The following is an 11,974-nucleotide window of genomic DNA, read 5'->3' as shown; positions in this document are numbered from 1 at the left end:
CAGGAAGCTCTGGGCCGCCCACCATCTCTGAGACCCATGGGGAGCCTGGACCTGACCTTGCCAGCTGGCAAACAAGTGAGGCAGGAATTGGGGAGACAAGAGGGGAAGACAGGGCACTGGACAGGGGGATCCCCCCCAATCTTCTTAACCAAAACGGCGGCGGGCCCAAGCAGCAACCCAAATCACGCTGAAAAAAAATCTGGAATGAATCGGAGATCCGCGGTTCAGTTCCCTTTCACATTGCTGCCTTATTTTTTCGGGAAGAAACACCCCGAAAAATACCGATGAGGTATTTTTGAGTTTTTTCCTGATTCGGGGCACACCCCTATCACCCGCCACACACAGCCTGAAATGATGCAGACCCAGAGAAGCTCTCCCATTGAGCCCCACTGAATGCAAAAGCTGGCCCCTGTGCCGCAAACCCAAAGAAGATTGTGTAACCCCATCAACGTGGTTTGGAAAAAAAAAATCAGGAATGAAGAATCTTGAGGATTAGAGAGACAGACGAAACCAACTCGAGGCTGTCTGGTTTGAGCTTCTGTGGTTTGTGGGTCTGGCTTGTGGGTCTCTACCCCACGGGAATGGGTCTAAGTCACAGGTGTCAAACTCGCGGCCCTCCAGATGTTATGGACTACAGTTCCCATCATCCCCTGCCAGCGTGATGCTGGCAGGGGATGATGGGAACTGTAGTCCATAACATCTGGAGGGCCGCGAGTTTGACACCTATGGAAGTGATACTAGGACCACTGTTTTGCAATGTCTGCCTAAGACACACAACAACAAAATGCAATCTGAAGCATGTCTGCCTTCCAAGTTGCTTCTGATCCTCAACGCACTCGCGCCGGAGTAGATCTAACCTCTGCCTTTCAATAGACACCTTCCGGAGGACACGTTTCAAAGCCTGCAGTCAGGCGTTCAATCGTGCAAACTTGGCGCTTGTGACCGATATAATTCCTCCTAATCTTGTGTGGCGGCGAAAAAAAACACACCCAGATTTTAGCTCCCAGCACCAGAAATAAACAACAGCAGGCAACGCAAGGTGGGCCCCAAAATCAGGCAACTTCTTAAAAATACGCCGCTTAATTAGACTGAACGCCTTTGCTTTCCAAATACTAATTCCGCTCCTTAAATCAAACCTGAGGCTCATCTGAGAAAATCAGCTTTCTTGCTTATTGAGCGGAGGGTGGGAAAGTTGTTAACAGCCTGCACAGGTGAAGAACACAGAGAGCGAGAGAGAGAGAGAGATGAAGTCTGATGTCTTGATTCTCCAGGGGCTTGAAAACAGAACGCGGCGTTCAGCTAGAGAACGATCCACCAAGAACGGCTACTGCGTAAGTCCCGGTGGAACAAAAGGGTTTACCCAGGAACAGGACTTAACAGTGCCGGTGTATCACGCAGAAGCAGTGTCTGAACAGACACAATGAAGGAGGTGTTGTATTTCCTCCATAACTATGTTTACTTGGTGAAAAGCACTTGAAGGCCTTCAAAAACCGATCACCAAAAGGAACTAACTTGTTCCCACTTTCTTTCTTTGCCCAGTGGTTAATGGCCCACCAGGGGGAAAAAAAAATAAAGGAAACCCCCCCCCGCCCCCCCAAGAACGGAATAGGAAAGAAAATAAGATGAACCTTGAGGCCGACACTTCAAGAGGTGATTTACTTGAAGTGGGTACAGAGACTTTTCCGATCTTGAAAACACACAAAAGCTTCACGCGAAGGCAACCCAATTCCTCTTTCAAGCCTCTGTACGAAAGGAGAGAACGCCAACAATTTTGCAATGCTGACTAAGGTGCAAAGGAAAAAAAGAAGAAAGAATTACGCTTTTGGGAAGAAGCGCCTTCCCTGGGAGCAGGCAACGGGAGGGGCCACCGAGCCTCGCCCAAATTCGCCACCAGCCTGACGCGCAAAACGCTTAGCCACGACAGACCTGCAGTCTGCCGTCTTCAGGTTGCGTTTCCACTTAAAGGCCAAGAATCCCTAAAAACCAGGTTCTTGGAAAAACCGGAGGCAAACAAAACTGGCTGAACACGACATTCCCACCTGCAGTCTAAGAGCTGTGCCCAAAGGGTATCTGGACCTGAAGCAAACGAATTCTAACAACCAGGTTATGCAGACTTACACACCCTCCCACGAAGGCCGGTTTAAATGTATTTATAGGCTGCGCCTACAATGCATGTTGAAGTTTTGAGCGTGGCCTGACCTACTAACCAACAGAAGTTACCCAAGTCCCTTCAGTGCCACCCAAAGGAAGGATGGTCTGTCCACCCCGCCCGTGCCCAGCTCCACTGAATGAGAAAATGCAGAGAAGTGCATCCAACGGTCACCTCCCCATCGAGGTGTCTGATAAAGGTGCCCCTTTATCAGAAACCAAGAAACAGCACGCCACCTTACTTTCAAAGCAACCCCACAAAGAAATTGCATGACCCTTCCCGTAACGCCTCACAGCTGGTTTAAAATTAAAAAACAAAAGCCAGCCAGCCGGTCACAGTAGCGCAGGGTGAACAGCGCCTCAGCCATTAAATCCCAGGACGGCTGGAAAGGTGGCCACCGAGATCACAGCCAGTAAACCCTCAGGACACAAGATTCCAGAAATACCAATGCAAGCCAGGAACGGGGAAGGAAAGCAGCAATTTCCCAGCTTTGCGATTTCATCAGGCCCTCCAGAGCCATTTGCTGGCTTGATGCTGGGCCAGGTTGCGACACCCTGGCACGCGGAAGAGATTTGGGGAATAGGCTTCGGCCTAACAGGCAGCGGAGGGGAGATCTCCCTGAGTTTTAACCTTCGGCGTGGAAAGTTGCCGGCTCCGTCCAGCATTGCAGGGGTTAAGCGCTGACACTTAATCAGCTTTCCTGCCTCCCCCCCCCCATCCCTTCACATGTGATTGGAGCCAAGCTGCACTGAGGCAGCCCAAAGGGCTTATAACAGCTCAATTTCGCAGCCTTCAGTTTTAATCCGTGTCACCCAGGCCGAGCAGCCCGCTTGCGCTTGGGCCGCTACTCGGCAGCAGTCTGGGCGCCCGGATCGGGACGGTCTTCCTCCTCGGCCGGCTGCAGGTGGCTGGAGAGCTCTTGGATCACGGCCGCCCGGCCGATTTGGTCGTTCCTCCTCTTCTCCATAATGAGATCCTCCAGGCTCTGGAACTCCAGCGTGTGGCTTCGCTTGTCGCCCAGCCGGATCTGCAGCCGGTAGGGCTGCTTGCCGATGCGGAGCTCCCCGCCGATTTTGAACTCGCGCTTGCCGTAGCGGCACCAGGCGGCAAAACATTCCGAGTTCCTCCAGCTGAGATCCTGGTCTTTGCACCCTACCTGGTCCAAAGCGTTCTGCACCACCGCGGCCGGGCTGAGCGGCTTGTAACGGTACAGCTGGTTGGCGATGCGCCCCCGCCTGCCCTGGCTGGCATCCGTCAGGAAGCCGTTCACGACTTCCATCCTGTGCAGATGCACCACTTGGAAATCGCCGATGTACACCACCCAATGAGGGTACTGGGCCTGACACACAAACTCCACCAGGTCACCGGGTTTGCACTTGTTCAAAAGGTTCTCTGGGGTGTAGGTGGCTAGGGGCCCCGCTCCGCTCCCATCCACCTCTGCCGGTTGCGTATCATCCCCAGAAAAGCTTTTCTGATAGACGCACTCGTCCCGATAATACACCGAGCATTCCACTTCATGCAGCCGCGGGTCGTAGGGCACGGACGCAGGGTGCTCCCGGCTTAGACCCGGAACTCTCGAGTCCTGCTGAGGCTCCAGCTCATCGTCGTCGTTGGAAAAGATGTAGGAGACTCCAATCCTTGGGCCCTCATCTCTGTCCATGCCCGTCGGGTCGGCTGTAGGAACTTCCTTGTAGTTTAGGTGGGTCAGTTTCTCCATTTGGTTCCCCATGCCTGCTGAAGCAAAAGCAAAGCAGGCATTAGTGGACGTGAAGTTGAGCATTTGAAGCTACCTGATAATTAATTAGACCACCAGCCCATCAAGTTCAATGTGGTCTACGTGGACTGGCAGTATAGAATCATAGAGTTGGAAGAGACCACAAAGGCCATCGAGTCCAGCCCCCTTTTGGAAAGAATGCAGGGATACACAATCAAAGTACTCCTGACAGGTGCCCACCCAGCCTCTGTTTATAAACTTCCAAAAGAAGATCCTACCACCATCCGAGGCTGCACATTCCACTGTCGAACAGCCCTGACAGTCAGGAAGTTCTCCCTAATGTTTAGGTGGAATCTCTTTTCCTGTACTTTGAACCCATTACTCCTTATCCTATCTCTGGAGCAGAAAGAACAGCCCTTTTCAACAGGGCATCCCTTCAGATATTTAAACATGCCTATCATGTTACCCCTTAACCTTCTCCTCTCCAGACTAAACATACCTAGCTCTCTAAGCCTCTCTTCATAGGCCATGGATTCCAGACCTTTTACCATTTTGGTTGCCCACCTCTGGACCCGTTCCAGCTTGTCAATATCCTTCTAAAACTGCAGTGCCCAGAACTGGACACAGTATTCCAGGTAAGGTCTAACCAATGCAGAATAGAATGGTACTATTATGTTCCTCGAATCTAGACACGGTACTCCTATTGATGCAGCCCAGAATCACACTGGCTTTCTTGGCTGCCGCATCACACAGCAAGTCTTAGGCAGAGGTTCTTCATATCACCTGCTACATGATCCTTTACCTTGGAGACGCCAGGGACTGAACCTAGGACCTTCTGCATGCTAAATAGACACTCCACCTCTGAGTCATGGTCACTCAAATAGTATGGGTGCAAAGAACATTGAAAATGCTGGGGGGAAGAATTAGGACTAATAAAAGGAAACACTTCTTCACGCAACGTGTGATTGGTGTTTGGAACATGCTGCCACAGGAGGTGGTGATGGCCACTAACCTGGATAGCTTTAAAAGGGGCTTGGACAGATTTATGGAGGAGAAGTCGATTTATGGCTACCAATCTTGATCCTCTTTGATCTGAGATTGCAAATGCCTTAACAGTCCAGGTGCTCTGGAGCAACAGCCGCAGAAGGCCATTGCTTTCACATCCTGCATGTGAGCTCCCAAAGGCACCTTGGTGGGCCACTGTGAGTAGCAGAGTGCTGGACTAGATGGACTCTGGTCTGATCCAGCAAGGTCTTTTTTATGTTCTTAACATGAAGGGGAACATGGAGAATTCTAGAGGACCAGTGTGGTGTAGTGGTTAAGAGCACGGACTCTAATCTGGAAAACCAGATTTGTTTCCCCACTCCGCATGGAGCCTGCTGGGTGGTCTTGGGCCAATCACAGTTCTCTCCAAACTTTCTCAACCCCGCCCACCTCACAAGTTGTCTGTTGTTGGGAGGGAATGGAAGGTGATAGTAAATCCTTTCGAAACTTCTGAAAGACTGAGAAAGGCAGGGTATAAAACCCAACTCCTCTTCTACAAGGATCATCCTGCAGTTTCGAAGTTTTTAAAACTTGCACCACTATACCTAGGCCTCTTTCTCAAGGATGCTCTAGCCAGAACATGCCGCTTGGCTAACAAGGGTCATGGCTCAGTGGCTGAACATCTGCTTTGCAGGCAGAAGGTCGCGGGTTCCATCCCCGGCATCTCCAGTTAAAAGAATCAGTTAGCAGGTAGATGTGAAAGGCCCCTGCCAGAGACCCTGCAGAGCCGTTGTCAGTCAGAATAAACAAGGCTGAGCTTGACAGACAAATAGATTGATGCAGCCTGAGCTTGATTCGTGTATCTTTGTACTGAAACACTTGGCAGTTTCTGCCTCATATATGAAACATGAAGCACATAAGAAACCGAAGTAACTGGAGCCTTTTTCAAACGTTACAGCCACACGTACCAGGAGTGCCCAAGATCTGCCCAATACACCACGTTGCATGAATTAAGTAACACAAAGTGTGTACAACCTCAGTGTGAACCCTGACAAATCCAGCAGTTAGTTTCTGCAAACCAGAACTGGACACACAAAGAAAATATCTATAATTCATTTATTCCCCTTCTCTCCCCCCCCCCAATATACAAACCTTTTTCCCCAAATGGGGACCCATATTCTCCTCTCCTCTATTTTACTCTCACTACAACTCTGCAAGGTAGGTTAGGTTACCATGGCATGAGTAGGATTTGAACCCTGGCCGCTGAGATAACAGTCCAGCACTCTGAAACACTGGCTCTCACATTACATGGCTATTGGTGTATCAGGAGTCTACCAATGATGGAGACGACAGGAGCTTTCTGTTTCCCGCACCCCATCTGTTGAGAGCAGCGGTGGCGTAGGAGGTTAAGAGCTCGTGTATCTAATTCGGAGGAACCGGGTTTGATTCCCAGCTCTGCCGCCTGAGCTGTGGAGGCTTATCTGGGGAATTCAGATTAGCCTGTGCACTCCCACACACGCCAGCTGGGTGACCTTGGGCTAGTCACAGCTTCGGAGCTCCTCTCTCAGCTTCCCAATCCACCTCACAGGGTGTTTGTTGTGAGGGGGGAAGGGCAAGGAGATTGTAAGCCCCTTTGAGTCTCCTGCAGGAGAGAAAGGGGGGATATAAATCCAAACTACTACTACTACTACTACTACTACTACTACTACTACTACTACTACTACTACTACTCCTTCCTCCTCCTCCTCCTCCTCCGGGGCAGCTGGTTGGCCACTGTGTGAAAGTGAATGCTGGATTAGATGGACCACTGGTCTAATCTAGCAGGGCTGTTATATTATTATGAGACTGCAGTTTGCTTAAGTTCGCTGCAAACGTCGTTCATGGTCAAGGTAAGATTTGAGCAAGGCACTGGTGATGTCCACCTGGTCCACCATCCTCCACTCTGAGGCTCTCCAGCTGTCTTTCAAGGCTGTCAAGAAGGGCACAGAGGCCAAGATTTCCTCTGCCATTACCCCCCCCCCCCAGTGATGATATTGAGAGCTTTACTGTCTCTGTGGGCAGGGAACCCCTTTGGTATTCCTTGCTGGAAGCCAGTAATGGCCTTGTCCATCATGAAACTGTCGAATCCCCTTCCTAGTTTGCAGCTCTGTCTAGCGCAGCATGGCCAATTGGCAGGGGCTGATGGGATTTGAAGTCCATGAACATCTGGAGAGCTGCAGGTTGCAGACCCCTCTAGTGACTGAAGAGGCACACCACCCTGTACATACTTCCAGTTGGCAACTACCCCTACATGCAACTTTAGGACAGCCGGCGTGGTGTAGTGGTTAAGAGCAGGGGGATTTGAATCTGGAGAACTGGGTTTGATTTCCCAGTCCTCCACCTGAACGGAAGAGGCTTATCTGGTGAACCAGATGTGTTTCCGCACTCCTACATTCCTGATGGGTGACCTGGGGCTAGTCACAGTTCTGTGGAGCTCTCTCAGCCCCACCTATCTCCATAGGCATAGCTATAACGGGGACATCTGGGGACAACTGTACCAGGCGGCCCCTGCTGAGTCACGTGGGAGTGGGGCAGAAAATCGCCCCCCTCACTTCTGCCAGGCATAGCGTGGAGCAGAGCCAGGTGCCGCCTGGGCAGGTCTCGGCCGGCTCGGCTGCTGCCTGGCGGGTGGGCCGAGGCGAGCCAGAGAAGGCCTCCACTTTTTTTCTCCCCGCCACCGGCCAAGGTAAGTGGGGGGGAATGGGGGAGGGTGCAGTGGCATGGAGGCCCATGGTGGGGGTGGAAAACTGGGAGTCCGCCCCACGCTCCATTGTCCCTAGCTACACCATTCCCTACCTCACACTGTGTCTGTTGTGGGGAGAGGAAGGGAAAGGAGCTTGTAAGCCACCTTACGGGGGAGAAAGGGGTGTGTGTGTATATAAATCCAAACTATTCTTCTTCTAGGATACAAAGATCTGTGTCACGCTAAGCCAAGAAACTGGAACATTTCGAAACCAACTCTCAAAACATGGTCTTTTGCCAGTTATACTTCTCGCAATCTTTTAACTGGACATTCCCGAGACGAAGCTAGGAAACATGCCCACGTAAAACTACAAACTCTCCTCCTGAGCTGCAGCGCGTGGAAGTCTAAAAGGAGAGAGCTGCAAATCACTGGCCACGGCACAATTGCTCCTCTCCCCTCCCCTCCCCTGGATTTCCTTTGGACGCATTGTGCAATGACAGGTAGATCCCACCTAGACACTGTCAACACAGCCTACGGGCACCGTTTCTGAAGAACACGCTGATCTCAGTAAGAGACTGAACAATCCCCAAAATGAAAAGGAGAAGGGGGGAGGAAGCAGGAATAATGGGAACAGTGCGGGGGGGGGGGGGGGGGGGGGGAAACAGACTCCTCCGTGCATAAAGCAGGGGAACAGAGAGAGGGGGCGCACCCTGCCAAAGGTTCACAAGAGGAATCACTGCAAAGATTCACATCAGTTTGACAGGCAGGTGGGCGGGACGAGGAGTATTCCACTGTCTGTTTCAGGCAGCTTCAAGCCGGCACCAGTTCAGAAGGGGTTAACGTCAGGCAAGGGCCTTTCCTACCTGCATGAACCTTCAATGCAAAGAGGAGGCGTCGGAGGGGGCACGGCAGGAGGAGGACTGGCAGGCTAGGAACGAGAAGAAGGTGGCAACAGGGCACAGCCTTCAGAAGAACCATTTTGCAACTGGAGGCGGCAGTGGGGAAAATCCTGCAGGATTTGCTTCCCCCTCAAAAAAATCGGCAGAAAGGTCCCTTTTCTCTCTTTCGGCAGCAGGACTGCAGGAGCGGGCTGCTCGCTTTTACGCGGCACCGGCACCTGTGGAGCACAACCGAGCAAGAACCGGATCCCTGCCCCAAGGCGCTCGCAGTCACCGTTTCCAGCACAGGTGCTAATGGCGAGGAGAAAAATGCAAGCCGATGCCCGCGCAACCCTGCCAAGCCCGTTGGCTCGCAAACCCCAGAAAACGTGGCACTATAGAAAGCACCAGCTGGGTCAGAAAAGGCTACACAGCAGGCTGGATTCCTCATGCCACAGAGGTCTCTCCCCCACCCCCAGGAGGAATCACAAACATTTCATTCACTAGGGCTCCTCTGAGCAGCCCCATGTGGCAGGCTGGCTCTGCAAAGGGTCACAAGCAACAGACAGGTGTGTGAATCCAGCAGATGTAGCCCATGTTTCCTAAAAATGCTCAGAAACGCCAAGAGGTGTTTGGTTCACACCCGACTGGCTGGAGGCTACAGGTGATTGGCTCTCCCATGCAACCAGGGTAAGTTTAAGGCTATATCCTACCTGTACCTATTTCAGCATATCCCCCACTAAACAGAGACACGTGATAAACGCCACTAGCAGCGTTAGTCTGAGGCAGCAAAATAAAACAAGAGCCAGGTGGTACTTCAGAAATGAAGAAAATTAGTCCTTACAGGAGCATCTATTTTTAATTCAGTCCCCATGAGGTTAAAATGGTTCCCTTATTTTACTTATTACATCCTGTGAAAATGCCAACGCCACCACAAGGAACCAAGAAACCAGGGAATGTAAACAATCCCTTTCCACTGTCTCTGCATAAAGCAAACTCTGAAAAACAAGAGGGCATCTGCGGATCATCTATTCCGTCCCCAACAACAGCACGCTTGATCTCTCATTCCATTTCTCCACCTAGTACACAAGAAGAGCAAGCACATCTGTAACAATAGGGTGTTGTGGGTTTTCCGGGTTGTATGGCCGTGTTACCGTGGCCATATAACCCGGAAAACCCACAACACCCTAGTGGTTCCGGCGGTGAAAGCCTTCGACAATACAAGCCTGTAACATTTATATCACATTTTTAACGGGTTCACATAATTAAGCTCCAGTTATCTCTACACAACAACCCTGTGAGGTAGGCCTGTAGTATCCTTATAATGCAGATGGGAACTTGTGGCTGAGAAGGCAGGCTACTCAAGGTGGGATCTGTTACTATGCAGTCTTACCAGGGAGTAAGTCCCATTGAACTAGTGAGCTAAGGAAATGTGCTCAGGATACCGGCAATAGTTAATCTTCCTCGACTGAAGCACTTATCAATAAGCAGGCCGGAGAACAACACTCTACTCCTCATTTATTTTTTAAAAGGGGAAGAATCCTATAGAGGAAGGGAATCCTTAAAATAACTCCACTTCTCACGGTAACAGAAGCACCAGCCAAAAAAACTATATTTATTGATTTCACTTACCTCCTCCCCTTCTCCCTAAGCAGCCTACATAGTTCTTCTACCTTCCATTTTATGCTCACAACCACCCTGTGAGGCTGGTGAGATTGAGGTCACCCAGCAGCCTCCTTCCATGGCGGGGAGGGATTCAAACCCAGGTCTCTCTCTCAAACCTTGCCTCCCTCTCAAGAAACAATAAGCAAACTCGGAAGTTCCCGAAAACTCTTCCTTGGGGAGGAAGGGATATCCCTCTTTTTGAATATGGAACTTTCAATCCCATGGGAGAGCTCTGTGGAACCTGGAAGCTTGCTCCTACTTTTGGGATACTCTGGTTAGCCTCCCTCTTTTAGAAAAATGGCCGCATTTAGAAACCTTCTATACAGATGGCACAGGTACCTCTGCCCTTTCTCCCTGTCTAAGTTAAGTTTCTTTATCCTACACTAAAGGGGGGAAGGGGAGGGGGGAAGGTTTTAAAGCCGCAGGTTTCCCCCAGGCCCGTGCCAGCCCCCCACCCCCACCCTTCCCCCCCTCCCCCCCTTCCCCAACAGCGCCCGCTCCTTGGCTATGCCCACCTGGCCACCTGGTCTGTCAGCTCTTTTCCGCATTCCTGGCTGGGTCACCTGGGATCAAAGTTTTTTTGGCGGGGGGGGCAATAAAGCGGGGAAAAGGGGGGGTGCGGAGAGAAGAGCAGCCGCCCGGAGACCTCGCTCACTCACCTCGCCAGCCGCCTGCTCGGAAACAAACAAGCCCCGGATCAGCCCAGGTGCGCTCGGGTGCCGTCACCTGATCCCATACCTGCCCCCGCTCCTCCTCTCGCACCTGAGCGGCTGGCGGCGCTGGAAACTTACCAAGCGGCGGCGGCGGTGGCGGCGGCGGGGTTGCTCGGGGGGAAGGGGCGCCCTCGGGGCTCGGAGACAGCCGGTGGACCCCCCGGCGAGGAGAGAGCGCGGGGAGAGCCCCCGGGGTGCCGCTCGGGTCCTGCTCAGCCCGGCGGCGGGCGGCTCATGGCTCCGCGTGGCGCGTCCGCCTCCCCCTCTCCAGCCGGCCGGAGCAACAAGCGCGCCGGGAGGGTGGGAGGTGCGGGGGTCCCCCGCCGGCGCGGTCGCGGCTTCTCCGCCGTCGGGGCTGTGCCTTCCGCCGGCGCTGCTCGCCCACATGGAGCCCGGCGGCGCCCCAGACTCGGCGGCTTCCTCGCCGGCGCGCACCAGGCAGGGCGCAGCGCCGCTCGCAACCGGTGGGGGGAGCTTGGGGTTGGGGGCGGGAGGACGGCGGCGAGGAGGAGGAGGAGGAGGAGGAGCCTGCACCGGGGAGCAACTCCGGCCCGGTGCAAGGTGCGCAACAGGGCGCCCGTGGGTGCCGACACTCAACTTCTTCTGCGCTCGGCGCCTGTGCCTGAACGGAGGTTCCGTTGGCTGGGGGAGCCGCTGGACGTCGCTCCACCCCTTGGAAACCTCCCTCTACCGGTCGAGCTCCCACCCCCCACCCCCCACGCTGCTGTTCAAGGCACAGCAGCAAACCCGGCTCGGTTTTTTGGGGGGGGAGCTGTAGGGGACGGGACGTGCGCTCCTAACAGCAGCGCCGCCTGCGTGATAGGAAAAGCTTCACGCCCACACAGGTCTCTTGGCGGAGATGGTGAGGGCGCAAGAGCAAACGTGGCTCGATTTTTCCGATCCGTTGACAACCCTCGGTCAGGGACGGAAGTTTCGAACCGGCGGCTCGGTCTGCGTGGCGTGGGGAGCTTCGCGCGGCTGCGGTTCTAGTAAAGGCACCAGAGCAGCCCTGGCTGGGTCTTTGGGGTCATTTGGCAACCTGGGATCCGGGACGGAAGTTTCGGACCGGTTCTTGTCACCACAGCTTGATTTGCATGCAGTGAAAAGTTTCATGGCCGCACAGTTGTGTCGCTCAAGGTGGTGCTAAAA

At 53.1% G+C, this 11,974-nt stretch overlaps 1 protein-coding gene across 3 annotated transcripts; it reads right to left on the bottom strand.

Moving 5' to 3' along the window:
- Window positions 1-716: 716 nt before the first annotated feature.
- LRATD2 (LRAT domain containing 2) lies at window positions 717-11,262 on the bottom strand. Of its 3 annotated transcripts, none has more exons than XM_048507276.1 (2): window positions 10,904-11,262; window positions 717-3,883 (listed from the first exon to the last, which is right to left on the bottom strand). In XM_048507276.1, exon 2 carries the CDS (start codon window positions 3,876-3,878, stop codon window positions 2,994-2,996), a length of 885 nt encoding a protein of 294 aa, XP_048363233.1. In that variant the 5' UTR covers window positions 3,879-3,883; window positions 10,904-11,262; the 3' UTR covers window positions 717-2,993. The 3 variants fall into 3 exon arrangements, with proteins under 3 accessions (XP_048363233.1, XP_048363232.1, XP_048363234.1); XM_048507275.1 differs by having other exon boundaries at window positions 717-3,880; window positions 10,904-11,261; XM_048507277.1 differs by lacking the exon at window positions 10,904-11,262 and adding an exon at window positions 10,772-10,842 and having other exon boundaries at window positions 717-3,880.
- Between the last annotated feature and the right edge of the window lie 712 nt (window positions 11,263-11,974).

Source organism: Sphaerodactylus townsendi, linkage group LG09 (assembly GCF_021028975.2).
Source record: "Sphaerodactylus townsendi isolate TG3544 linkage group LG09, MPM_Stown_v2.3, whole genome shotgun sequence".
Lineage (NCBI taxonomy): Eukaryota > Metazoa > Chordata > Lepidosauria > Squamata > Sphaerodactylidae > Sphaerodactylus > Sphaerodactylus townsendi.
Note: the sequence above shows the minus strand (reverse complement) of the source record. Positions and strands in the feature narration are given on the sequence as shown.

Excerpts from the sequence above, each read along its gene's own strand:
- LRATD2 (XM_048507276.1), bottom strand. The coding sequence starts at position 3,878 with ATGGGGAACCAAATGGAGAAACTGACCCACCTAAACTACAAGGAAGTT.